General features: G+C 43.9%; 1 protein-coding gene across 10 annotated transcripts in view; it reads right to left on the bottom strand.

Annotated features, from left to right (window-relative positions):
* Positions 1–26,773, bottom strand: part of DOP1A (DOP1 leucine zipper like protein A) — a 122,767-nt gene that overhangs the window by 69,528 nt on the left and 26,466 nt on the right. For 8 of the 10 annotated variants that reach the window (XM_053287099.1, XM_053287101.1, XM_053287098.1 and 5 more), the window contains 6 exons: positions 19,172–19,271; positions 11,754–11,863; positions 9,661–9,769; positions 6,679–6,799; positions 2,643–2,762; positions 111–219 (listed from right to left, as the gene is read on the bottom strand). In XM_053287099.1, the coding sequence (XP_053143074.1) occupies positions 111–219; positions 2,643–2,762; positions 6,679–6,799; positions 9,661–9,769; positions 11,754–11,863; positions 19,172–19,271 (669 nt within the window). Of the gene's footprint in view, positions 1–110; positions 220–2,642; positions 2,763–6,678; positions 6,800–9,660; positions 9,770–11,753; positions 11,864–19,171; positions 19,272–26,773 lie in introns of those variants that run through there. The other 2 variants (XM_053287102.1, XM_053287105.1) reach the window with 2 other exon arrangements.

Here is a 26,773-nt window from a genome sequence, read left to right as displayed (position 1 = left end):
TATTAATCCCATTCTACCCACTCCCCAGTGCAGGGTCTATTATAAAAATTGAGGAATAGCAATAGTATAAGTTCTATTTTTCTGTAATCAATCAGCAAAGTTAATCTTACCAAAGATACTATATCCAACAAAAAATCAACTAATAGGCAGAAATTGGTAAGGGGGAGTTCAGCAGGCTCACTACCACCTCCAGTCTGTAGTCGGGCATGTAGTGTCCTCCTGTAAATTCAAAGTACAATTTATTCTTTCATAGCAGAGAGATTATGTAAAAAATATTTTAAAAAATTAATATTAAATATAAACAGTCTGTGTAATTTAAGGCTATTCCCTACAAATTAATTGATGGAAGAAGCATTGGAGCCACCTGTGTTTCAGCTGAGATAGAACACTTACAAATCTTCCGGGTCAGATTCCAAGTCCAAGGAGCTGTAATGCTTGGATGCTGAGCTGCTGGGTGAAACTGGAATGGTCTGAGTCTCTACAGAGGACAACTGCGCTAGGGGCAGTGGCCCCGTCTGTGTGGCGATGGAGCGCATTGAAGGGACTAAGGTTTGAACAGGCTTTTGAATTGTGGGTTGAGGGTGTGTCTGTGAAGACGTAGAGTTGTAACAAGTTGTCGGTGGTAACGTAGACACTGTCAAAGTTGAAGGAAGTGGACTGTAAGGCTTCCAAGGCTTTGGTCTGTCAGAGTAAGAGTATGGTGCACCCGGAGAAGATATCCCCAGCACAGGAGCTGAGTCGTCGGCTGTAGATGGAGGGTAATGTGCGAATCCACAGGTGTGCCATGGAAGCGAACCACACAAATGCTCAGCCGAGAGGGAAGCTGATCGCGGAGTCGCAGTGGAAGGTGCTTCAGTCTCAGTCAGTAGAAACCCCTTGAAGGAGGTCATCGAAGGGGTGCTGGAGGAGGAGTCCAAAATGGAAAGTATCGTGTGCGCTGCTGAAGGGTCAAAGCCAGTATTTGCAGCATCACCAGAGTCATCATCGACCTCGAAGGTTGGCAGTGGAGCTTGAAGACTGGGAGTCATATGTTGAAGACTGGGAGTCACTGAGAGTCGAAGTCAACATTACTGGTTGAAGCATCATCGGAGTCGAATGTGCCGACGAGGAGACAGGGGTCGGTGCCGATGAGAGAGAACGTGTTCTCGACACTGAGTACTTTGGCGTCGAAGGTTGGTCAAGTGGACATTGAGGAGTTGTCGTCAGCGGCGAGCAGTCACCACTGAGGGCCGCATGGGATATTGATGGAAGAACTGATGTCAAGGGAGGCTGTTGAAGTTTAGTGGGAGACGGTGGACGGTCACGCATCAGGTTGATAAGCCAGCGATGCTTCTCAGATGGCATCGAAAGGAGTTCATCACCGTGGCACTTGATAGATTTAAATGACGTTGATATTGAGTAGGTGTCACGATCGCAGCGGGTGCTGCTGGAGGTCAAGGAATGCTTATGCTGCTTCGAGGTCAACACCGAAGACTTCGATGATGTGGCCGACATCGAAGATTTCTGCTGGACCAACTGTGTTGAGGTGGGTGCCTTCAATCCATGTTTAGTCGAGATCGATGGAGGCACCGAACTAGACGGCTTTGAGCGGTGCATTCGACACCAAAGACGAAGCTGAGGCAGACTTTGGCGGCATCTTAGATGAAAACGGGTGTGGTGTCCCAGGTAAATCGAGGGATTTAAGACTTCGTCATATATCGCTGCCCGTAGTCGAAGTGCACTGTTCTTGCAAGTCTGCTTTGAGAGGCAGATCTTACGGGCCAATACATTGTGCTCCTCTCCCAAGCAGATTAGGCACAAATCATGGAGGTCCTTAGAGGGGAGTTTGGTTCTACAGCCCTCACACCTCTTGAAGGACTTCTTTTCCTCAGCCATTTTGCGATGAAGGGGTAGTCAATTCCATTCTGAGGTCAATACGCCAATTGTTTTCCGTCAGCCAAGTCCAAGTCAACACACCAAACAATACTTGTCAGCCAGGCAAAAAGGGTCATACACAAATAACACAAAAAAGGATTTTCCGTAATTTTAAAAAAAAATATTTTTTTTAAAAGAAGAAATCAACAAAATCAACAAAATACACGAGGAACTTTCCCAATGAAGGAGCAGCAGACCAAGGTCCAATAGCTAAGGCGGTCGAAAAAGAATTGAGGAATGTGGCGTCCAGCCGCCCTTAAATAGCATGCTGCACACGTGAGGGCAGGGCTTGGACACCTCGACAAGTTGTGGTATGGCTACCATGTGGTCTCCGCGCAGGCACAGAACCCATTCTTACGGATCTTGATCCAGATATTAATGATACCGGTTTCCTTTTAATTGCTATCGAACTAAATTTCTTCCCTCACAGACAAGTGGTAACTTTGATGTACCACTACATCAAGTGGTAACTTTTTTCTGTGAATGGGCCATGACAGACCTTAAGTATCACTTTCATATGTATCACTTTACATTGGAGTCAGTTCATTTGCAAGTCCTTAAGCACTGAGTAATCAAGCAACTTACAGATATGTGCAAAACGGCTCCTTTTCCCCAAAGACAGGACTACGATTCAGAAAATTTGAAATTATACAAGGATTTTCAGAAATCAGTGCATTCCCCCAACAGGACATCCAAATTGCAAAATACGTCAGTGAAAAATAACTTACCTACAACACTCTTCAAACCAACGGGCAATGTAATCCCACATATAGTAAGGCTCGAAGGAATTAAACAGAAGATTGGCAGTTTTAATCAGCTCTGCAGTTTTCTTATTTTCCCTCAGTTTGCTAAAAGAAATATGTAACAGCAGTTGTCAGTGTAGAAACATCTAGCCATTTGCAGCCTCACCTCAAACCTTTGTTTGAGTTTCCAGACAGCAATCGCCCCTCCCCGCATTATCACATCCTTCTGCCATCTCTTTTCCTCTACTGTCTTCTCCCCTTTGCTTTTTGCTGTTATTTCCACGAAATTTCTTGCCTCAACTAAATCAAGAAACATATAGAATAGGCAAGATAAAAAGTTTGCTGCTGCTTGAACTGTCTGCCACAAGTTTCCTCAGGCAAAGGAATACTCTTCAGCTGCATCCTTATCTGTGCAGCTCTTCAGCTGGAGCTGCTCTGAGTGGACTACGAAGAATAAAAGAAAAGCATGCCCATTGCTTATAAATGTCTGTGAACACCGCCTTTCAGCAAAAATGTTTCCATGGCTAACTATAGGAGAAATTTTTGTTGAAGCCACGTGATACTAGAGGAGATGTTGAACATGTCATTCTGTCTCCAGCTTTTCTTCTTCTTCCAAGAGCAGCTGTGGGAGCCCCCAGTCTGGATTGGGACCATGACAGAAATGGGAGGGAAAGTAAACCCTTTCCCTATGCACAATGGCCCCATCTTAAATGGCCTAATATTGACACTAATTTATTTATTTTTATTTAGTACATTTATATACTGCTCCATACAAAAAAGTCCCTGGGCAGTTCAAAATATAAAAACAATTAAAACATTAATATAATCAAAACAATTTAAAAATACAATAAAACTCTAAAACCGAAGCTTTAAAACTATAAACTAAAAGCCTGACTAAACACGTATGTTTCCAGGTCCTTCTTAAAAACATTCAGAGAAGGGGAAACTCTAATTTCATTAGGCAGCACGTTCCAGAGTCCCAGGGCAACTCTAGAAAAAGCCCAGTTTCGAGTTGCCACCAATTGAGCCCCAGATGATCTTAACAGGCGGTGGGGTTGATGAAGAAGAAGGTGCTCTCTTAAATACCCCAGACCCAAGCTATTTAGAACTTTATAGGTAATAACTAGCACTTTGTATTTTGCCCATAAACATATCAGCAGCCAGTGTCATTCTTTTAAAATGGGTCTAATATGATCTCTTTGGGCAAGCCCAGAGACCAACCTGGCTGCTACATTCTGTACTAATTGCAGTTTATGAACTACATACAAAGGCAGCCCAATGTAGATTGCATTGCAGTAGTCAAGTTTGGATGTTACCAGCATATGAACCACTGTTTTAAGATTGTTTATCTCCAGAAATGGACGTAGCTGGTGAATCAGCTGAAGCTGATAAAAAGCACTCAGGGAATCTGCCTCAACCTGAGAAATCAGGGAGAGATCTGGATCTAGAAGTACTCCCAGACTATGTACCTGCTCTTTCCAGGGGAGTGCAACCCATTCCAGAACCAGCAGAACAAAACCACTTCCTAAGTCTTGACCTCCCACAATGAGTACCTCTGTCTTGCTTGGATTCAGCCTCAGTTTGTTCTCCCTCATCCAGCCCATTACCGCCTCCAGGCAGGCATTTAGGGAAGTTAGGCCATTTCCTGACATGGAAATAGATTTGGGTTGCCCCATGCCATAAAGCTGACATGGAGAAATAGATTTCGGTGTCATCAGCATACTGATAACACCCTGCACCAAATCCTGATGATCTCTCCCAGTGGTTTCATGCAGATGTTAAAAGAAGAATTGGAGACAGTGTGGAGCCTTGCAGGACTCCATACTGGAGCTCTTGTTTTGAAGAGCAACTGTCTCCAAGTGACACCATCTGGAACCTACCTGAGAGGTAGGAGCGGAACCACTGCAAAGCCATGTTTCCCACTGCCAACCCCTTCAGGCACCCCAGAAGGATACCATGGTCGATGACATCAAAAGTCACCGAGAGATTCAAAAGGACCAACAGAGTCACACTCCCCCTGTCAATTTCTAATTGGAGATCATCCAACAGGCTGATCAAGGCTGTCTCAACCCCACAGCCTGCCTGAAAGCCAGATAATCCACTTCCTCCAAGACAGCCTGGAGCTGAGAGGTCACCACCAAGGTCTTGATCACCTTGCCCAAACATGGGAGGTTGAAGACATGCCTATAACTGCCCAATTCTGAGCGATCCAATGCAGGCCTCTTCAAGAGTGGTCTAATAATTGCCTCCTTGAGACAAGGAAGCATCCTGCCCTCCCTCAAAGAAGCATTAATGATCTTAACAAGGCCCTCTCCAATAACCTCGCTACTAGATTGTATAAGCCATGTTGGGCAAGGGTCGAGAAAACAGGTGGTGAGGCGCAGTGTCCCAAGTATCTTGACCATATCCTTAGGAGTCACAAACTGAAACTGCTGGACACCTCCACAATAGAGTCTAACTGTAACTGTAGAGTCTAGTGCAGCTCGAATATGAGATATTTTATCTGTAAAAAACTCATTAAAAATGTCACAACGGGTAACTGAGGGATCCAAATATTCAGAGGAGGAGGGTCATGTACTAGCCCCCTCACAGCCCTAGAGAACTCCACTGGGCATGAGCTTGCAAAAGTAATGTGGGCAGAAAAGAACTGTTTCTTTGCTGCACGCATTGCCAGAGCACAGATCTTCAAATACGCTCTCTGTTGTAGTCTATCAAATTCGAACAGTCTTTCTCCACTTACGCTTGAGCCGTCTACCTTGCCACTCTTCCGTATACCGAGGGGCTAATTTGGAAGTAGGTCAGAGAGGGTGCTTAGGAGCAAACATATTTATTGCCGTAGCAATCATGTCTGTTGCCCTAGTAAGTTCATTATTCCAAGTCTGAACCAGGGCATCAACAGAATTGCTGGCAGAACAAATCTTAAAACCTTCTAAGGCTTCTTGGAATCTTATGGTATCCAATAGCCTTTTGGAGCGGACCATCCTAATAGGTCTTTCACCCCTGTGAGTCCAGCCTTAACCAGATGGTGGTCCATCCATGACAATGGGGAAATCACAAGAGTCCCCACCCATGGAACACATTCCTGATCAGAGCAAAAAACCAAATTGAGAGTGTGACCAGCAATGTGCGTTGGTCCCGAGAACACCTGGGATAGGCTCATAGTTGTCTAATAGCAGCTTCCCTGACAGGGAGGGCCTTGGGGAAGGGGTAGAAGAAGGGGGATTGTCCCAAGTCCCCATGTCTGGAGGGGCCCCATCTATTTATTATTACATTTATAATCTGCTCTTCCTCAGAGCAGTGTACATGATTATGTTTATCCTACCAACACCCCCGTGATACCTCAGGGTTAGGCTGAGAGATGCATGACTGGCCCAGAGTCACCCAGTGATTTTCATGGCTGAGTGGGGATTTGAACTTGGGTCTCCCTGGTCCTAGTCCAACACTCTAACCACTACACCACACTGTTCAATACCTGAAATGATCAGATTGATCATACACTGTCATATACAGTCATATCTCTGTACGGGGTCCAGCTTCTTCCACCTCCACTGTTTCAACAGTTACTACATCCCTTACTTCATCCCACATGGCTTATTAGGAAGCAAACCCTTAGGAACCTCTTTTTAGTGATATATAATTATTATCACATTTCATTGTCTTACAAAATGAAATCTTCTTTGCTAGCAATTTCAAGCATCAATAGAGAGTTGTTTCTCTAAAAATACAATTTAGGTCCAAGAAGTTACCTTAGGTTAGCCAGAAAGATTTCACTCACACAGCGGGAATTTTTAATCCCCCACCCATCACCACCAGTTTACTCCTCTCCTATAACATATCACATTGATTTTGCAGCTTCTTGGAGTTCCTTTGCCATGCGTTATGAGAGGCGACTGCTCAAGAAACAGAAGTCTAAATAAAAGTATCTTTTGGGTATTAACTGAAATTAATGAATTAACTGAAAGCTAGTTGAACAGATCTTTGAAGCTTAGCTACAAGATGCAGTTTCGCTCCTTTTAATCACCTGCTTAGCTGTGTATGGTCCTTGCTGAAGGAAGACTCCACCTGAAGATCCAGTTCTGCTTTGCACTGTGTGTGTAATGTCCTAAATACTTCAATGAGTACATCCTCTAATATTACAGGTCCTAAAAAGAAGAAGAGAAAGAGCTACAATGATCCTGATTTGTAAGAATTCTTCACTGGCTAGGATCTGAATTGGTCCCAACTCACTACCACTTTCTATTTAATCCAATTGTGCAAATAGATAACATACAAAACACACTTGCTTTTCTTTTTTTCTTTTTTCTTTTGCATTTTTATATTGGAAATCTATAGCTTCTGCATAGCTAGAATATTTGCAGGGATTTGTTAAGTTTTATTTAACATATATTATTATGATAGAAATATCATCAATAAAAATATTTTGAGTGTCTCTTCTTAGATAGAATGATCAACTCTACACCTCAGTTCAACTGTAAATGTGTGAGAGAGAAGCCAAATAGCTTTCAGACCAGGTCTCAGTGTGCCTTTTGAAAGCAGTCTGCATATCTGGGTTTTGCTACACTGAGAACCAGGCTCTCATAGGATCTTCCAAGACACTACACATTTGTGCTAGCACCAGTTGAGTGCACTGCTAGACCCCATCCTCAGATAATGGAAGGGAGCAAAAAGGGAACCATCCAGGTTACCACTTAGCCCCCTCTAGCAATGGAGAGGGCAAGCATACAGACTCCACACATTGGCACACACATTATTTTTAATAAGTAGGGAAGGTTTCATGAAACTGCTGCAGGGAATGGGGTAACCTATTTATGCTTGCAGCTTGTTTGTTAGGGCCAAAGTGGACATGATTTTAACTGTGTCTTTGAATCCTGTAGTTGGGATTTGTGACACCTTTAATAAAACCAAAAGGAGCTGTGGGGTGAGCATCTGGACTAGGACTACAGCATAGAGAAGGGGGATAACCTTCCCTCCCCTGCCATTTTCTTTCTGAAAACCAACCCTTTCCTAGTAGCAGCAGTAGATGTGCTAGTTGGGCAAATATTGCAGTTAAATGGAAGACAGGCCCATCAGTGGCTACTGGTCTTGCTGGCTATAGCATGCCTCTAAATACCTGTTGCAGGGAAGCAACAGCAGGAGACGAGGCATGCTTTCATCTTCTGTTCGTGGGCTTCCCAGGGGCAGCTGATGGGCCACTGTGAGAAACAGGATGCTAGACTAGATAGGCCTTGGGCCTGATCCAGCAGGACTCTTTTTTATGTTCTTAGAGGGCTGGGAAGATATATTCACAACAGATGTGGTATTTGGAGGAAAGATTACCTCCCCCATTATGCATGATGAATAACTATGTGCTTGTTTCACAGACAGATGGACATTTAGAAAGACCCATAGACACAACTGCAAGGTTACGATGCACTCATCTAGGTAAACAATTGTACATTTATTTACATTACTGAATCCAAGGAAGTGCTGAATATAGTAAAACAGTTTTGTAAGTTGTTATCTAGGAATATGTTAAGGAGCTCTGAAAACTGTTGGAAAGAATGACATCAGTGGTATCACTGTCGCTAACTCCAGGAGATTTTTTTTCATGCTGCCAACACTAACACAATTCCTATAGTTGCATGAATTTCATCAAATCTTAATGTGACCACACTGCCATTAAAGATTTAGGCTGTGATCTTAATCTGATGAGCATCAGAGCCAGCCTGTTTAAGATTGCAAGCTACTTTGAACCACATTTGAAGGGGATGAAGCCCATTTATTCCTAGTGGCTGTTTTCCCCTGATACCAACAAAGCAGCCTTCCCCATCCACCCCTCCAGTGCATTCAGAGGTACATCTAGGTAATTTTGTAGCCTGGACCTAAAGGTCTTTGGGGGCTCTGCCACTGCTGCCGCCACAAGATAAGCTGCAATGCACTATATTTTACACCAGAGCATGCTCAGGGAAAGCTGGAAACTTTTAAAAAAATATTTAAGAAGAAAATCTGAATAAGATATTCCCCACTAACCTGCAGATACCACTGTTTGCATGGACAATCCTGCAACTTCAATTAGCTGGATGCACCCCACTCCCCCATCACTCACTGTTACCTGTTGCTGTTCTCTGGATGGGACTGGTCTGGTGGTGGCTGACTGTTGGTGTATGTGTGTGTGTGCGGTGGCAAGCAAGGGAGGCACATGCTGGCTGACTCACTACAGGCGCTCGCCTGGCGCTACTGGTTTCCTCTGCCTCTCCCTCTCCACTCACGTCTGTAGTCCCCACTCAGGGTGTGTGTGTGTGTGTGTGTGTGTGTGTGTGTGTGTGTGTGTGTGTTTTAGTCTGTTTTTCTCTATCCATGTCTCTCTCTTGGAGGCTGCTGCTAGTGTTGCTGCTCCTAGTTGGAGGAGCTCCCTCGCAGCAGCCTCTACTCATGCTGTCTCACGTGGACTTCAGTGACTGAGCAGTTGCGGGAAGGGAGCACAACACACACACACACACACACACCCCACTGTGCAACAGGAGATCGGGTAGGCGGATGGGCAGGCAGGCTGCAAGCCTGCATGATCAGCGGGTGGGCAGGCTGCAGCACAGGCTGGCAGTGCAGCCACCCCCAGGTGATAGAGGACCAGACGTCAACCTGGAAATCCTGTCCAAAGGGTGCCACTGAGTGCATTGTCAATATACTGCAGTAATGGTTGACTTTTAGGACAGGGCAAGTAGGGTACAGCTACAAAGAGCTTCTTCATTTGCTGGGGACAAGACTACTAGTGCTGTAGCAATTACAGCGCAAGGTTCAAAGTCATGTGGGTGGTGGGAAAAGAGAAAAGAGAGGAAAAAAGAACATTTTTAGAAAAAGATTCGCATTCAAGATGTCTGTCAACTTACAATGCTTGCTTTTTTCAAGGAGTTATCTGGAATCCCTGGTTTGTTTTTTACCTGCTACCACCACTAGGGAGAATTATGCCTTATACAACAGAGTATCAAATACATACACATACACCAAAGAAAATTCATATAGCTACCTAGCTCAGGCTTATCCAGTAAACTGATAAGAATTCGAAAAGGCTTTAGGTCCTGCATCAATGTACTCTCCTTTCCATGCCCATTGACTTGCAAAATTCCCACCATTGCCTGTAAAAAATGAAACTTTAGCGTCTAAAAGAAAGAGAGAGAACTTAGGCTACAATGAAAACAGTGCCAATGAGATACCATTCACAGTGGTAGGTCCCATTCCTACAGGTTAGTGATGTGCATGGATCAGTTCGGAGGCCATTCTACAGGCCTCTGGACCGGTCTGGACATGGGCGGTTCGGGCAGATTGGGGTGGGGGTTCCTTTAAGGGCAGGGGGAGGGTTTACTTACCCCTCCTGCCGCTTTCCCCCCTCCGGCACACGTATTTTAGTCAGTAATTGGGGCGGCAGGATACCTCCCTGCCTCTCCTTCCCCCCCTTCGCTGCAAAAGGCTTCAGGAAGCCTTTTGCAGGTGCGCACGTCGCGTGTGCGCTTCATGTCTCCGTGACGTGTGTGCGCGCACACGGCCACACACGAACACACATGTCGCGGAGACGTGAAGCGCGCACAACGTGCGCATGCGCAAAAGGCTTCCTGAAGCTTTTTGCAGCTGAGCGGGGGAAGAGGCAGCAGGGAGGTATCCTGCCACCCCAATTACTGACTAAAATACGTGTGCCGGAGGGGGGAAAGTGGAGGGAGGGGTAAGTAAACCCTCCCCCTGCCCTTAAAGTAACCCCCACCCCAGTGCCAGACCGCAGCTCCGCGGTTCCGTGCACACCTCTACTACAGGTAGCACTCTTAGCTTTAAGCTCTGGTTCCATCCATAGAATATACACTGCAAGTAATAGCCAACTGTCTGCCCATTAATATGTTGAATAAAGGGTAGTACAGCATGCTCTCTATCAAGCTATTTTGGCAAGGACAAACAGTGAATCCACAGAGCAGTCACTCTATGCTAACTATAATGGGAACGGTCTTCCTCCAAGTGGATTTGTAGGATATACCATAGTCAAGAACTAGGGCAGTGTAAGGGAAGAACTAGGGCACAGAAAGTACTTGAATCAAGAAAAAGAATGTGTTTGCATGCACTCACACATGCACATTTAGATTCCTCAAGCAGTAATTTAAGGAACTTTTCTCTAACCATTTTCCTGTCTGTTCTCAAAATCAAGTTCAGTTCTACAGACAAGACAAATTTTCCCCCCAGGGATTGGATAGTTTAATACAAAGGCATGTAGGAGCCAAAATCTATATGATAATACAAAAAAAACAAAACAAAACAAACAAACAAACAAACAAAACCAAACACAACCCACTAAAACACTAGAAGAGGAAAGAAAGAAGACCGAGGACATTTTTAAAAGATTTTCTCCAATGACAAGAAGTTCTTTTTAATTTATTCCTAACAAATAAATATTCTAATATTCCAGTGTTATTAGCTAAAGAGTGGAAATAACACACAAGAGAGTGCTCTAGTTCCTTGTGTTACCAAAAGAAACAGATATTTGCAAATGTGTGATCTAAAGGGGAAACATAATATTGTGTACAACATAATGAAGTACTATATGAATGTGGATTGATCAGTAGTGTACCCAATTTCTGCTTTGGTTCACAGCCTGCAAATCAGGTGACATCTTTGCAGTGGGCAGAGTACTCTTGTAGTTCGCCTACACAACTTGGGACTTCCCAAGCCAAATGCAGCCCATTAGCCAGAGATGGCAGTCCACCAAAGGCAGGACAAACCTGGTTTTCCTGCCTGCTTTGAACTGCAAAGTTGGGGCAGCAGAAGTTACCAAGCACTTGGTGAGCCACAATACAGGTGGGCTGTGTTTGGGTTGGTGAGTCAAAACTTGTGTAGACCTCAAGTAGGAAAAGAAGTACACACCATGAGCAGCACTGCACTTTGCTTTAGGAGCTAGTCCATACTGCAAAACATAAACATGGTCTTATGCACTGCCCCTAAGCAATAGGAATAAGTGCTCTATGGTCTGCAGGGCAGGATGTCATATAACATATAGTATAACCTTCACCCCCACCCAAAAAACCCACACACAAAAACAAAAAATAAAACCCAACACACACAACATATTAAAAGCATGACTACCTGAACTAGCATTTCCTTAGAAAATGTATTGAAGTAGTATGTAGCATGTTCTTCAGGATTACTATGCCTTGTGCTTCTAGGCCCTATAATGGCACCATTGTGATCAAAACCTTCAAAGAAAGAAGATTAAATACAAATTAACACTTTGCTTAACTAACTTGGTGAAAAACAACAAACAGTGAGAACAGCAGCTTAGTTCCAATAACTTACCATTTTGCCGTCCAATTATCGTTGGCAAGAGGAAAGACCATTTTAAATTAAATTTAATAAAAGGCAAATAGTTACATTATGAGCAAAACATCAAGCTGCTTTCACTGCTATAGGAATCCTGGTATTCTGAATGATGAATGCTGAACTTTATTTTTTCGTCAGAAAAAGAAACTTTTAAACAGCACAAGCTTTAAGATCAAAACTATATTCAACTAATAACAATTTATATAGCATTGTTGAATGTTCCAAGTACTCCATACACAATTATTTACATAAGGCAGTCAAAGTTGTTGTTGTTATTGTTATTACTATTAATTCGATTTCTATACCACCCTTCCAAAAAAGCTCAGGGTGGTTTACAAAGAGAAATAACAAACAAATAAATAAGATGGCTCCCTGTCCCCAAAGGGTTCACATTCTAAAAAGAAACATAAGACAAACACCAGCAACAGTCACTGGAAGTACTGTGCTGGGGGTGGATAGGGCCAGTTACTCTCCCCTTGCTAAATAAAGAGAATCACCACGGTAAAAGGTGCCTCTTTGCCCAGTTAGCAGGGGCAAAATATTATTATGTATATGTAAAATGTATATTATTCCCCCTTTAGCAATGGGGAGCCGAAATTGGCTAGACTAAGGTCTCCTTCCAAGTTTATGGCTGAGACAAAATTTGAACCAGGGATTTTCTGATCCGCAGCTCAGTCTCTGAGAACTAGTATTAATACACTATACTACTTCTTAGTCTACAAACCGAGTGCCTAAATGTAATGAAAACATTGCTGTTGATGTGAAAATAGCTAACTCGGATTGCTTTTCTGTATATAATGGCCAGATGGACTGATGATCAGCCTCTGGCTACTATATAAAGTCACTAATCAGTCAAATCTGGCTACTATATACAGAAAAATCAGGCTACTATATACAGAAAAATCAATCTGACTTGGATTTTATTTTCAAATCTAAAGGAATATTATCCAATCTAAGGCTAGATTATACATTGACACTATCCCCTTAATGTATATATTATATCTTGCTGTTACTTTAGATATATCATTATTATTTCTTGCTTATCACATTTAATGAGAAGTTCATGTTGGCATACATATTTATCTTTCCCCACACTGTATCCTCACAATAACCCTGTGAATTAGGCTGAGAGATAGTGAGCTTCATGGCTGCATTCAGATTTGACCATGGGTTTCTCCAGTATTAGTCCACCACACTAACCACTATACCACACCGGTTCTTTAAATTATTGAACTTGACTTGTATAATATATGTGGAAAATTTATTTTATTGCATTTATGTATTTATGTCCAACTACATGGTCTTACAAAGGTCCTCAGCAGGGCTTACAACCATTGACATTAGCAGGCTAAAAACAGGTTGCTCACCTGTAACTGATGATCTGGTAGTGATCCGTTGACATCCATTAGAATGGGTTCTGCGCCTGCGCTGAAGCCTGTTGGTGTGGAGTACCACAGCTCCTCTCGGAACTTGCACCCTGCCCCATGTGACCACTTGGCTATTTAAGGAGGGAGGAAGTGCCAGAACTTCAGTTCCTCGGAGACCACTGAAGCAGTCGAACATGTTTGGAGCAATAGGTGAGTTCTACGAAGAAGACTTGAGCACTATTGCGAGGAAAAGTTCGGGAGGGTCTAATGGATGTCAGTGGATCACCACCGGATCATCAGTTACAGGTGAGCAACCTGTTTATCTGGGGCGTGATCCATTGAATCCATTAGAATGGGTGTTTCGTTAGCTCCTAAAGGAGGAGGGCGCCTTTTGAGAACCCCTCTCCCAAAATTCGCCTCCACTGCAGAGCACAAGTCAATGGCATAGTGCTTTACGAAAGGCTGTTCTGAGGACCAGGTTGCAGCCCTACAAATGTCCCTGAAATGATATGATAGATAAATGAGCTACTGAGACACTATAAGCTCTGGCTGAATGTGCCTTGATAGACAGGAGGCTGTAGTTTTTAAACTTATACAGGTGAAACTCGGAAAATTAGAATATCGTGCAAAAGTCCATTAATTTCAGTAATGCAAATTAAAAGGTGAAACTGATATATGAGACAGATGCATTACATGCAAAGCAAGATAAGTCAAGCCTTAATTGGTTATAATTGTGATGATCATGGCATACAGCTCATGAAAACCCCAAATCCACAATCCCAGAAAATTAGAATATTACATGGAACCAAGAAGACAAGGATTGAAGAATAGAACAATATCGGACCTCTGAAAAGTATAGTGTACTGTGCTTGATTGGCCAGCAAACTCGCCTGACCTGACCCCATAGAGAATCTATGGGGCATTGCCAAGAGAAGGATGAGAGACATGAGACCAAACAATGCAGAATTGCTGAAGCCTGCTAATGAAGCATCCTGGTCTTCCATAACACCTCATCAGTGCCACAGGCTGATAGCATCCATGCCACGCCGCATTGAGGCAGTAATTGCTGCAAAAGGGGCCCAAACCAAGTACTGAATACATATGCATGCTTATACTTTTCAGAGGTCTCTGTCTTTTGATGCCAGAGCCAGTCGTCTAAGTATGGATAAATTGCCAGCCCCTTGGTCTGGAGGTGCACCACCACCACTGCCATACACATTGTGAAAACATGAGGGGTGGTGCAGAGGCCAAATGGCAGCACCTGATATTAGTAAATCGGCGTCCCCACTGTGAATCTTAGATACTTTTAGTATGAAGGCCTGATCCCTATGTGAAAATAAGCATCTTGCATGTCTAACATTGCAAGCCACCGCTCCTGATGGCAGGATATCTTGCAATGTCATCATCTGATACATCTTCACAAGGATGAACTTGTTCAGATGTCTCAAGTCCATTATTGGCCAAATTCCACCATCCCTTTGGGGGATTTGAAAGTAGCAGGAATAGAACCCTTTCCATGTCTGTGCCCATCGAAGGGGGACAATCGCTTTTTTGCTCAGCAGCTTCTGTACCTCCTTTTGTAGGGCAGGAGTCGCTTTCATGAAATGTAGACCTCTGAAAGTTGGTTGTGCCTTGAACTCTATAGCATAACCTGAAGAGACAATCTTCAACACCCATCGGTCTGATGTTATGTGGTGCCATGCTTGGGCATGACTTGCCAATCTGATGTTGTTGATGGCTGAAGGTGTTGTTTGTGCCTGATAGATGTTGCAGGCAGTCATACTCAGCACTATGGTGTTGGGGAAGGCTGATGTTAGCAATACATCCATTGTTGGCAGGTGTGCTGGGCTGTTGATATCAAAGGTGCTGCTTCTGGGCCTCCACCTGTTTATTATGCTGGCCCTGGTTGTTCTTGTTTTTTTGTGGATAGTGTCTCTTAGAATAAGGTTGGCAAGTTTTCTGGAAATCCCTGCGGTCTGCTATCTGAAGCTGAAGCGTGGACGGATGTAAGGCTTGGATTTGGTTGTATAAGCAGGAGAAGTTGAAGTTAAAGTCTTTGCAGTGAACTTTGATTTTTTTTTTTAGCATCTCCATTGTAGCACCTGTCTGTTCCAAGAACAGATCTTTCTTATCGAATGGGAGGACTCTGACTCCGCCAGGTGTTTTGAGGTACTCAATTTCTGACAAGTCAAGTCTGTGGACTTTTGTAACATCTTCTTGAAGCAAGCCTTAAACTCTTCTGGCAAGAGAGAATCCAAATCCTGTCCCAAGGTGTCCCAAAGGCTATAATGCAGGCTGAATAGTTGGCTATTTTCACTGATAAGCATGCCATCGAATATATCTTTCTGCCTAGCTCATCTAAGTTCCTTCCCTCTTTATCCGCAGGAGTTGTGTGACGCCTACCCGACCTAGAAGACATAACACAGCCTATTATGAAGCAGTTTGGTACAGAATGTTTCAGCAGGTAAGTGTTATCCTGTTCTTGCACATTATATAGGCCTTCTAGTCTTTTAGAGGTTGGAGTGGAAGAATGTGGAACTTACCAAGATCATTGAGCTGCCTTGGAAATTACTGGCAAGAGAGGCAAGAAGACAGGCTGTGCAGACAAGGACTTTGCCATAAAATTGAATACTGGGTCATCAATTGTGGAGAACTGTGATTTTAGAGCAAGAACCAGTGCTGCAGCCATCTCCTTGAGATGGACATGATAAGCCTTCATTTCCTCAGTAGGAGATACATGTGAAGGCGTTGCCACATCAAGTGAAGGGTCAGCGTCGGTAGACTCTGTGTTGGATTCAAAATCTGATGAACTGTGGTGACTCTCACCTGAAGGTGCAGGGGAGGAATACAGCTGATGCTCCCTTGAGGGAGATGTTAGAGGCCTAGGAATTGCAGGCTCCCAAGGGCCCACCTGGATAGCTGTACATAAAATTTGCTTTTCCTTGGCTTGGACCTGTTTTGCAACCTGTACAGATTTTGGTGAGGGAGGAGATTCTGCTAGAGTCTGTGTGGCTCCAGCTACTGTCATCATGACTTTGCTTGGTACTAGAGGAGGAACATCCCCACCAGCCAGTGTGCATACTGGAAGAGTCTGAGAATAAGCTCTGACCGGAGGATGGTTTTTATTGAACCCTGAAGATCTCCACAAACTATCTTCGTCATAGTCGTAAGCCACTCCTGGAGAAGACTGGCCAAAGACGCTTGCCAAGCAGGTAAAATGCCATGAGAGAATCCACACGTGTGCCACGAAGATGAGGTGGCCAGCTGTGCTGTCATTAATGCATAGGGCACTTGTGGATTTGTATGAGCTGCTGTTGAATAGGTAGTATCTAGAGGCAGAGAACGCGCCTCTCCTGCTCCACCAAATGTGGAAAACCCTACAAGTTGAAGGGGTGTTGGAGTCCAACATAGATAGAAGGGATTGTGTCATGCTGGGATCCAATGCGCTCACTTCCTCAGCACCAGGAGAGTCATCCTTTTAAACCTTGAAAGTAACTGGCACTCGGCACTGAGGGGTTACAGTATCTGTTAAAACTAGTGTGTTCAATTTGCCTTTGGGGTCAATGGGGACTTCAATGGCATCACAGCAGGAGACAAAGAAACCACTCTCGATATCAGTGCAGACTTAGTCACCGGTGGGGATAGAGGCTTCCGCCTTGATGATCTTGATGCCGAGAGTGATGCAGCAGACAAAGCTTGTTGACGCTGCTGCCACAAGTTCCTTCGATGTCGATGTGTGGACATGGATGCTACTTGTTGATGTCAAGGATGGATCTTTCAACGTTGACGCTGGTACCAAAGCTATTTGCTTTGGCATTGATTGTCTCAATGTCAACGCAGTCAGAGTTGATGGTCTTGAAATCGACACAAAAACTACTTCTTGTGCCCAAGTCTGAGACAGACTTGCTTTCAATGTCAATGCTTTCTTTTTGGCATGCTCCAATACATCTGCCATTTGGTCTCCATGCTGTTTTGGTGCCTTTGGAGACTTAAATGTAGTTGACAAGGGTTTAGACTGGGTCGAAGCCTCAGCACTCAAGCCATCCTTATTAGAAGATGGATGAGTTCCCTCTTTAAACAGACCAGAGGAACTTAATACATCATCGTAAAGTGCAGCCCTCAAATGAAGCTCCCGTTTGTGTAGCGTTTGACTTGAAAAGGACAGACCTTACCAGCAGAGATGTTGTGGGCTCCCCCTCCCCCCACCCAACACAGCAAACCTAAGTAATGGCTGTCTTGTGAGGGTAACTTTGCTTTGCATTTAGAGCAACATTTAAAAGTCTTTTTATCCATTTTCTTTTCTAAACATTTAGGGTTATCCATTGCCGTTCTGTTTTCAAAACCAAAATATCAGTCAGTCAGATCTTTCACCTCAAATAGTCCATTACACAAAATACGTAATCCAAAACAGTCCAAAGGTCAAAATAGCCGATAAAACATTTTTTTAAAATATAGAACTTACTAAGATCAAAGAACCAGAACAATGAGCTGCAGTGACCGAGGAACTGATTGCTACAGCGACCACAAAGGTACTCCACACTGACAGGCTTCAGCACAGGCGCAGAACCCATTCTAATGGATTCTGCGGATCATGACCCAGATCATATGCAGATATCAAAGAAAACAGTAGCAGCTGATTAAAACCATTGTCTGCAGCGGTTAAAACCATGTAATGGGGGGAAAAACAACAAGTCCATACATCTCTCTCACTCTCCAAAATGCCTTCTGAAATAAAATAGTCTTCACTACTTTCAGGAGGGGAGGACAGACTTAGCCAAGTTTCCCTAGGGATGTAATTCCAGAGGGAGGGTGATGCTACTGAGAAGGCCTTGTTTCTTTTTCCTGCAAATCTGATCTCAGAGAAGGGAAGGAAGTCGAAGCAAGACCTCTTCTGAGGATCCCACTGGTAGGGGATGCTGGTAAGAGAGAGGCATTTCCCTTATATATGGTAATCTCAGTCAAGGTTTAGAATTTCAAGGATTAAACCCAGCACTTGGACTAGTGTTCAGAAAGAAACTGGGAGCTTGTGGAGGTGTGGTTTTTTTTTTTAGCACTGATGCAATATGCTCCCTTTGTACCCTTTCCTGTAATTAGATAATGGCTGCATTTTGAACTAATTGAAGATTCCAGACAGTCTTCAAAAGGCAGCTCACATAGACCGTGTAACTATAGTCCAACCTGAAGGTTACTAAGACAAGTTATCACAATGGCCATCTTATCCTTCAACTAGGCAGCAGCTAGTACACCAGTCAAAGCTGATAAAAAACACTCTGGCTACAGTCGCTATCTGGGAATCCTGGAACAATACTGAGACCACCAAACTAAACTCTTTTTCAAGCCAAGTGGGGCCTCAGCCAGAGCAACCATCATTTAACATCATCATCTTGTCTGGACTGAGCTTGACAAGGATAAACAATGCTGAATACCATCTTCATCATTTCATCCCAAATCTTCAGTTAGTTCCATGTGGATATCAAAAGAATGGGGGATAATAGAGAATTCTGAAGAACCCCACTGGACAAATCCCAAGTCTAGGGCAACAGTCCTGAAATTCTATAGCTTTTAATCTCTAAAGTGATAGGAATTTATTTGGGCTGTGTTTCATTTTTCCATTTTGGTGCAGAGACGTTGCTTATTCTGGTATCGTTACGATTTTATAAAAACATAAACAGTAATAATAACTGATTCAGCAGCTTTTCTGCATCAGCATGGGAAAATGAAACAGCCCAAATTGCATGTTAAGTTTTTTTAATGTTAACCAAAAAGCAGATTATAAATTTGAAACAGATATATATTAAAAGATAATCCAGCACTTACCTAGAAGCCATGCATAAAGCCTTCGATTGAGTGACATGTCTCTGCGCAGGACTACATGAAGAGATGCTGACAGAATTCTGATCATATCTGGGCGTGTTGCCTAAAATCAGGAATCTTACATTTATACAACAGATAGCAACTAGTGTCACATTCAAAGCTTTGGTTATAGAGGGGTGGGGTGTGGGGTGGGGAACTGATATACTCCCAGTACCTTAGAACTGAACTCCTGCTTATTGGGCAAAGAGACACCTTTTAAAATGGTGGCTTTCTTACATTTAGCAGGGGATGGCAACTGTCCCTATTCAACCAACCACAATCTCTCTCTCAGCAGCTTTTGTTGATGTCTCCCTTGTGTTTCTTTTTAGATTGTGAGCCCTTTGGGGACAGAAACCCATTCTCTTTTTCCTTATGCTATATAAACTAGGCTGAGAATTTTTTTGGTTGAAAAGCAGTATATAAATATTCCAATTAAATCATCATAAAGTGTGGTTAGAGATCCGGAGACTAATAAAGAGGGGTTTCTATTTCTGTCACCCCTGTTCTGAAGTGGCATGTGCCTCTCAGGCACCAGCAAACAATGATCACATCTTTCTTGCAGCCCACCACCTTGTTAAACCCATTTTAAATTGGTGAAGTATGTACTGGAAGAAACCCCATTAAAATGCAAGAAAAATAACCACCAGGGGACAATGTTTTCTTTTTAATATTCAGTTTTACAAATCCTATGTAAAGTTCAATTACCATAGAAACAGAAAGACTGATCCAAGATATCAGCTGTTGTCTAAGCTAGTATTACTGAAACAATGCCTAAAGATAAATGCTAAGCTCTTTCTAACACAAATCTAAGAATGTCTGAAAGGTACTTCTGTATACACTGTTATATGCTCTGATGAAACTATTCAATAGGGACTGATAGCATAATTTGTGTTTCTGATGCCCGTTAATTGATGTCAAACGTAATACCAAATAATGCTAATAAATGGGTTTTCAAGTCCGCGTTTAGATGTGTAACTGACACTTATGGGTGATTTTACTACAGTATCTGTATCTTGAAATCCAACATCTAGCTTTCTTACCCCTACTTAAACTCAGGTGTTTGGTCCGCTTACTGGGTTGAAAGTCCAATAGCCAATATACGTATAGGATATAATGGAACCATTCTGACATTATATAAGTTTGTGAGAGCTCATATTTGGGATAAAGATCCAGGTGGTGTGAAGAAATAGCATACAGCTATAAGTGCTTTTAGTAACTCAGATGTGGCAGAATATGAAATCCCTTTCTCACTTATGGAGATAAAGCACAAAACTCAGCCTAGAACTAAGTCCATTTCAGTAATATAGTTAACAATAAACCTGTACCTAGTGCTAGGTAAACAAAGCTGTCTTTCTGTGCCCTCATGATCTAGAATACCTTGCCCAGGAATTGCTTCTCTAATAATAACCAGGCCATCCCTACAGTATGGCAAATCGGGGCAACTGTCCCAAGTTTAGAGATATCCCAGATGGCAGATGCCTCAGGCTGCAAAGTCTCCAAGGAATCCTGGCTGTCTGCTGCCTTGTTTCCTAGAATAGGCTGGTGCTGCTGGCTGACTAGGTTGCACTTGCTATCCCAATTGGGGCACGGCCAGGAGCATTACAAGAAGTTGTCAAGTTCCAGGAATGCAGAGGAGGGGCTAAGGGATCCTCTATAATAACATCCAGCAAGGGCTTTGGTGCAGCAGCAGCTCTGAAGCTGTTTGCCTGTGTGAGACAGGCGGTGTGTTTGCTCACCTCACCAGCCACCAGCCCCAGGGCTGACACCACCCCCTTCCCCCTCACCATGCTTTCTTGCCACTGCTTTTGTTGTAGCAGTAGTAGTGGGTTCTGCCAGCCACTTTCCAACAGCCAACTCACTTGCCCATCTCTAGTACTACAAATTATAGGTTCCTTTCCTCCATCCCCTCATCCTTTACTCTGTGGAATGCATGAATGGAGAAAAAACAGATTGTTCACAATAACAAAGGCTAAACCAATTAGGCCAAAATCCAGCAGAACCAAACCTAAGCGTGCAAGCTTGAGCAGACAGGACTGGAACTGGGGTTGGTGCCCTCCGACGGGAGGAAGCACAGTTAATTGATTTTTGGCCTGTCTTGAGCATGCACAGTTGATCATACCCATACTGATGAGCTCCAGCCGGGGAGGGGAGACAGGTTGTTCACCTGTAACTTTTGATCTTTTGTTGGTCTGGTATCATTCACAACATGGGCTCTGTGCCTGTGCAGTTGCTTCCGCAGAAAGATTCATTAGTCCTTGAAGCGCTCTTTAGCCACACCCTTCATATGCCCAGCGTGCTCGGTATCTTTGGCATCAGAGTGCTGTTTCCTTCAGCTCCTGGACGGCCATTGTGAAATTGAAGTTTCGTCAGAAGAGAAAAGTAAGGAAAGAAGGTAAGAGTATCTGCTGAGCAGGGAAGCTGGGTGGCTGTTGTTAATGATACCAGACCACCAAAAGATCAAAAGTTACAGGTGATCAACCTGTTTATCTTTGTGGTGGTACAGTATCATTACCACCATGGTGATTAGCTAGCTTCCAAAAGAAAGGAAGCAGGATTTTAAGAACCTTCTTAAGGACTGCGCGCCCCAAACCAGCCTCAGCTGCAGAGTGGATTTCAAGGGTGCAGTGCTTAATAAAGGGCTGGTCAGAAGACCAGGTAGCAGCCTTGTGGATTCAGCAAAGCTAACTCCGGAGAGGTGAGCAGCTGAAGTGGCCATTGCCCTTGTAGCGTGAGCCTTGATAGCAGAAGGTAAAGTGAGTCCTTGTTTCTCGTAACAGAGCAGGATAGTTTGAACCAACTGCTCAGACAATTTGTGTCTGGAGACGGGCTGGCCTTTAGCGGGACCTTCCAAATTCACAAACAGTCTGTTGGAATGCCAAAGTCTTTAGTGTGGGCCATGTAAAACAAAAGGGCTCTCTGAATGTCCAAGGAACACAAGGAATGTTCAGGGGAGACATTGGGTTAGAGAAAAAGGTGGGCAAGAATGTCTTGATTAATATGGAAGTACAACACTGTCTTAGGTAAGAATGCAAGGTTGGTGCACATCGCTACCTTATTAGGATAAAAGGTAAAAGGGATGCCAGCCCTCAAAGCGGTGAGTTCACTCACCCTCTTAGCAGTTTTGATGGCGATGAGGAACACAGTTTTGAAGATGAGTAATTTGAGGGGGCCCAAAGTCAAGGATTCAAAGGGGTCTTCCGTGAGTGAAGAGAGGACCAAGGTGGGCCCCCTGAGACAGATGGAAGAGAAGAGGAAACCAGGGTTACCTCGGCCACCATGGGGTGAGTAGAATGCATTTTGCCCCAAACCCTGGATAAGTCCAGGAAGGATAGAGAAGTTTGCCTGTCCAAGGAATCTGGAATTCGTCTCCCAGAGACCCTATGCCCACTGCAGCTCTGTAACAATAAGCGGGCATTTTTCATTCTCTTGGGTGGCAAAGAGATTCACTTGGTGATTTGGTGGTAAATGTACCAATCCCAAATTTGAATGGCAAGATTGCATAGGGACCTAGAGATGGTGCTCCCTTGATGGTTTAGGTATGGTATGGCTGTGGTATTGTCCAAAATCATTGGAGCCACTTTGTCCCCACTTTAAGAGGAAGGAATGACTTTAGGGCCAGGAAGACTGCCATAAATTCTAGGCAACTGCTATGTAGAGAAGCCTGTTGGTAATTTCAAAGGCCTTGATCGTGAAAGTCTACACAGTGAGCACCTCAGCTTGTCAAAGAGATGTCTGTTGTGAAGAAAATTATAGGCTTAGGTGGTTGGAAGGGTTGACCCATGTTGAAATTCTTTGATAGGGTCTACCAGTGGAGAGAGTCCAAGACAGGCCTAGGAATAATTAGTTGTAGGCGCTGGTTGTCTACGTTCACCTTGAATACAGACAGCAGCCGTTGCTGGAGGTGATGCATATACAGTCTGGCATAGTTCATTGCTGATGTTCAGGAAGCCATTAGGTCCAAGAGGAACTGTATGGATTGCACGGTCTGGGTTGGACTAGAGAGGAAGGAGTCGATAATGTTCTGAATTGCTAACTGGCATTCTTGAGAACGAACACACATTTGAGGTTTGCATCGACGACAGCTCCTATGTAAGCAAAGGAACATTGAGGAGACAGGTTGGACTTCCAGTTGACCTGGATGCCCAGGGTGTCAAATACAGAGAGAAGAGAACCTCAGCAACATGGTCCAACAGGAGATGCCTATTGTACGAGGTGAGTAGCCAATAGTCTAAAAAAGGGAAGATGAATATCCCCTGAGTGCGCAGATGGGAGATGATCGCACTCACGCATTTTGTGAACACGAGGATCTGTCGACAAATCAAAAGGAAATATGGTGTACTGAAATATTTGGTCCCCCACAGTGAAGTGTAGATATTTTCTGTGACATGGGTGGATGGCGATGTGAAAATAAGTGTCCTTCAGATCTTGAGTGGCAAACCATTCCTGTCTGGATAGCAGGGGGAAGAGTCGTTGCAATGTCAGCATCTAAAACTTCCTGGTGTGTACGAAATCATTCAGGGAGTGTAGGTCCAGAACCAGACACAGGCCACCATCTCTTTTCGGAACTTGAAAGTATTGGGAGTAAAACCCTGCCCACTGGGATTCTGGTGAGACTGGTTCTATCACTCCTTTGGATACGAATTCTTGTACCTCCTTTAAAAGTGTAGGAGTATATTTTATTCCAAGGAAGGGAGGTATGGTGACAAACTCTATGGCGTAGCCGGTGGAGATGATATTTAGCACCCAGGCGACGAAGGTGATAATATGCCAGGGTGCTAAGTAGTGGGTAAGCTGGACAGAGGAAGCAGCGAGACCAACGGTAAAGATCACGGAGGAGTAAAAGATTTTGTTGAGAGGTGTCCGGGCTTGAAAGTTTGTTTAGTGCACTAAGAATATGGGTGCTTCTGGCTTTGAGGAACAGAACGATGGAAATCTCTGTGTTCAGATCTATTGAAGAAGACTCTAGGCCTGTCAGGTCTGAGGAAGCACTGAGAATAGGTGTGTGGTATAGTCGCAGAAGTGAAAGTCTTGGCAGTAAATCTAGACTTTTTCATGCACTCTATGATGTTGTTAGTTTCGGAACTAAAAAGACTTATCATCGAAGGGCAAGTCTTTAATTTTATCCCGCATGTCCTTTTGTAGGGAGGACGAGCAGAGCCAGGTGTGTCTGCACAGTGAAACAGCACTGGCCTATGTATGGGACTCATTTTCGGTGAGAAATTTAGCCGTACTGAGTGACTGGCAGGTTATGTCAGTGGACTTGGAGATTACAATAAAACAAACAAATACAAATAAACTTTGTTTGTTAGTCACCCCATAACAAATTGTTCTCCTGAGAAGCTCCTTAAATCAAGTGCAGGAACATTCTGCAAATCAGTTTTGAAGCTCTTCCAGATGGAATAATGGCATTTGACCATACAGGCTATACTTTATTAGTTGGAGATCTTCATCCAGAGGGAGGAAGAGGTGTAGATTTTGCGTTCCACAGAATCCAACTTCCTGCCTTCCTTATCGACAGGAGCCAAATGTTTCCTTCCAGATTTAGAGGAGAGTGCTCAATCCACCACCAATTTACAATCCTCCTCTTGCATCCTATAAAAATACTCCAGTCTTCGAGAAGTAGATGCTGAAGAAGAAGGAGCCTCCAAAGCAGATTTTGCAGAACTGACCAAGACCGGCAGCATAGGCAATGCTGCAGGTGTTGAAGAAGAGGCAGATGACATGAAAGTGTAGACTGGATTGTTGACAGTCTTAGTAGCCAACTTGAGCTCCAGCCCAAGAACCTTAGCCATCTCAGAGACCTGTATTCTATAAGATTTGTTATCAATAGGAGAGTCTGAGGGGTTATTAGAAACATTGTCATCAGGTGACAATGACAACTCCTGGACAGAGTTTCTGTGACTGTAGAGTCATCATCAGAATCAGAGGTTTAAACAATCCTTGCCTGAGAGCCATTTCTCAGAGACAGAGGGAACATCCTGAGGGGATGGTAGGGTGCTCAGGTGGAAGAAGAGTATGGTATGGAGTCATAGGTGTAGGAAACGGAGCTGCAGGTTAAGACGATGGAGGTTGAGGAACAGGAGGAGGATCCATGGGGCCCTTGAAAGGAGAGGAGCCAGAGGAGAGCTCCAATAATCTAGTTTCCTACAGTAAGGAGAATAAATTGGTAATGAAAAGTTTTGGTGTTCCTTCCATTGAGATGTGGGATGAGAAGGAGAGCAAGCAGGAGTAGTTTTGGCAGGAGAAGTTGATGGAGTCTTAGGCACTTTAAGTATTCCAGCGTCGGACTCATCCTCGATTGTGAGTCCGTGAAGTGAATAACCTTTGAAGGTGGAACCAGTAGTGAGAGGAGAATCCAGGATGGAATCTGGCATCGGTGGGAAGTCTCTTCATTGACGTCAACAGAAAGCTGGTACCAAAGGCCGGCGATGTCAAAGATGAAGAAGGAGGTCAAGTAGGTCTGAAGGAGGTGGTCAAGGAGGTCTGTTGACAACGGAGGGCAGCAGCAGCAGAGGTGGATGCAGAGAAGAATTAACTGTAGAAACCAGTGTTGAATTTGGAGCAGTGAATGATGTCTATATTGGAATCACCAGGAAACCCAATGTTGATGGCAGAGTGGATGAAGACCTTTCAACAACCTCAGGAGAAGACTAGGATGAGTGGAATCAAATGACTTGGATGGCAGAAGGCATCGGTGGTACCAATGAGGGCAGAAGTCACTAAAGGCTTCATCAATGAGGGGTGTGGCTTGACAACCGTTGATGCCAGTGTTAAGGCGATGTCAAGACAGGGACTGAAAGCAGTACAGTTGAAGATGGAGCTGGTTTGGTCAAGGGCAGCATCAACATATATGCCAAAAATTACACTTGGCATTTTGGGAAGGATCCAGAGTTGCTCTCCTTATGCTTCCTCTTTGTGGTGCTTATGGTAGGACTCTTTAGGGAGATCCCACGGTTTCTTAAAAGCACCAAAGGAAGACTCGTGGGGAGTTTTGGGAGCTGAACTCGGCTTTGAAAGTGCTGACGTTGACTATGTCTACGGCATCAGGGTCGGTGGGCGCAGGGTGGCTGGTACTCCCAACTTCTCTGTATCTGTTTTGAAAATGAGAAACATATCTTACAGGACTGAAAAATGTGGTAGTCTCCCAGGCAAAGAAGGCACAAGTTCCAATTGGACGAGGGTAGAGTGCTGCGGCACGAGAAACACTATTTGAATGTTTTTCTTGAGTCCATTAGTCCAGAGGCAAACAAATCCAAAATGTAGGGCAAGAGTGAGGTCAGAGAAACAGTCCAAAATTTAATAAAGCTGAATAATCAAAACAATACAACCTTTAAAAAAATATATATTCCAGGAATCGTGGTAGAAGGAGTGAATCACGGAGGAAGCACACACTAAGGCAGATGGAAGGAACCGAAGGAAACAGCACTCTGGCACCAAAGATACCAAGCATACTCCACGCACTAAGTGTGTGGCAACAAAGCACTTCAAGCAGCTAGTGAATCCTTTCGCAGGAGCAACTGTGGAAGCTCAGAGCCCATGTTGGGAATGATACCGGACCATCACAAA

This window comes from Hemicordylus capensis, chromosome 1, assembly GCF_027244095.1.
Source record: "Hemicordylus capensis ecotype Gifberg chromosome 1, rHemCap1.1.pri, whole genome shotgun sequence".
Taxonomy (NCBI): Eukaryota; Metazoa; Chordata; class Lepidosauria; order Squamata; family Cordylidae; genus Hemicordylus; species Hemicordylus capensis.
The sequence above is the reverse complement of the archived record's forward strand: the minus strand, read 5'-3'. Positions and strand labels throughout refer to the sequence as shown.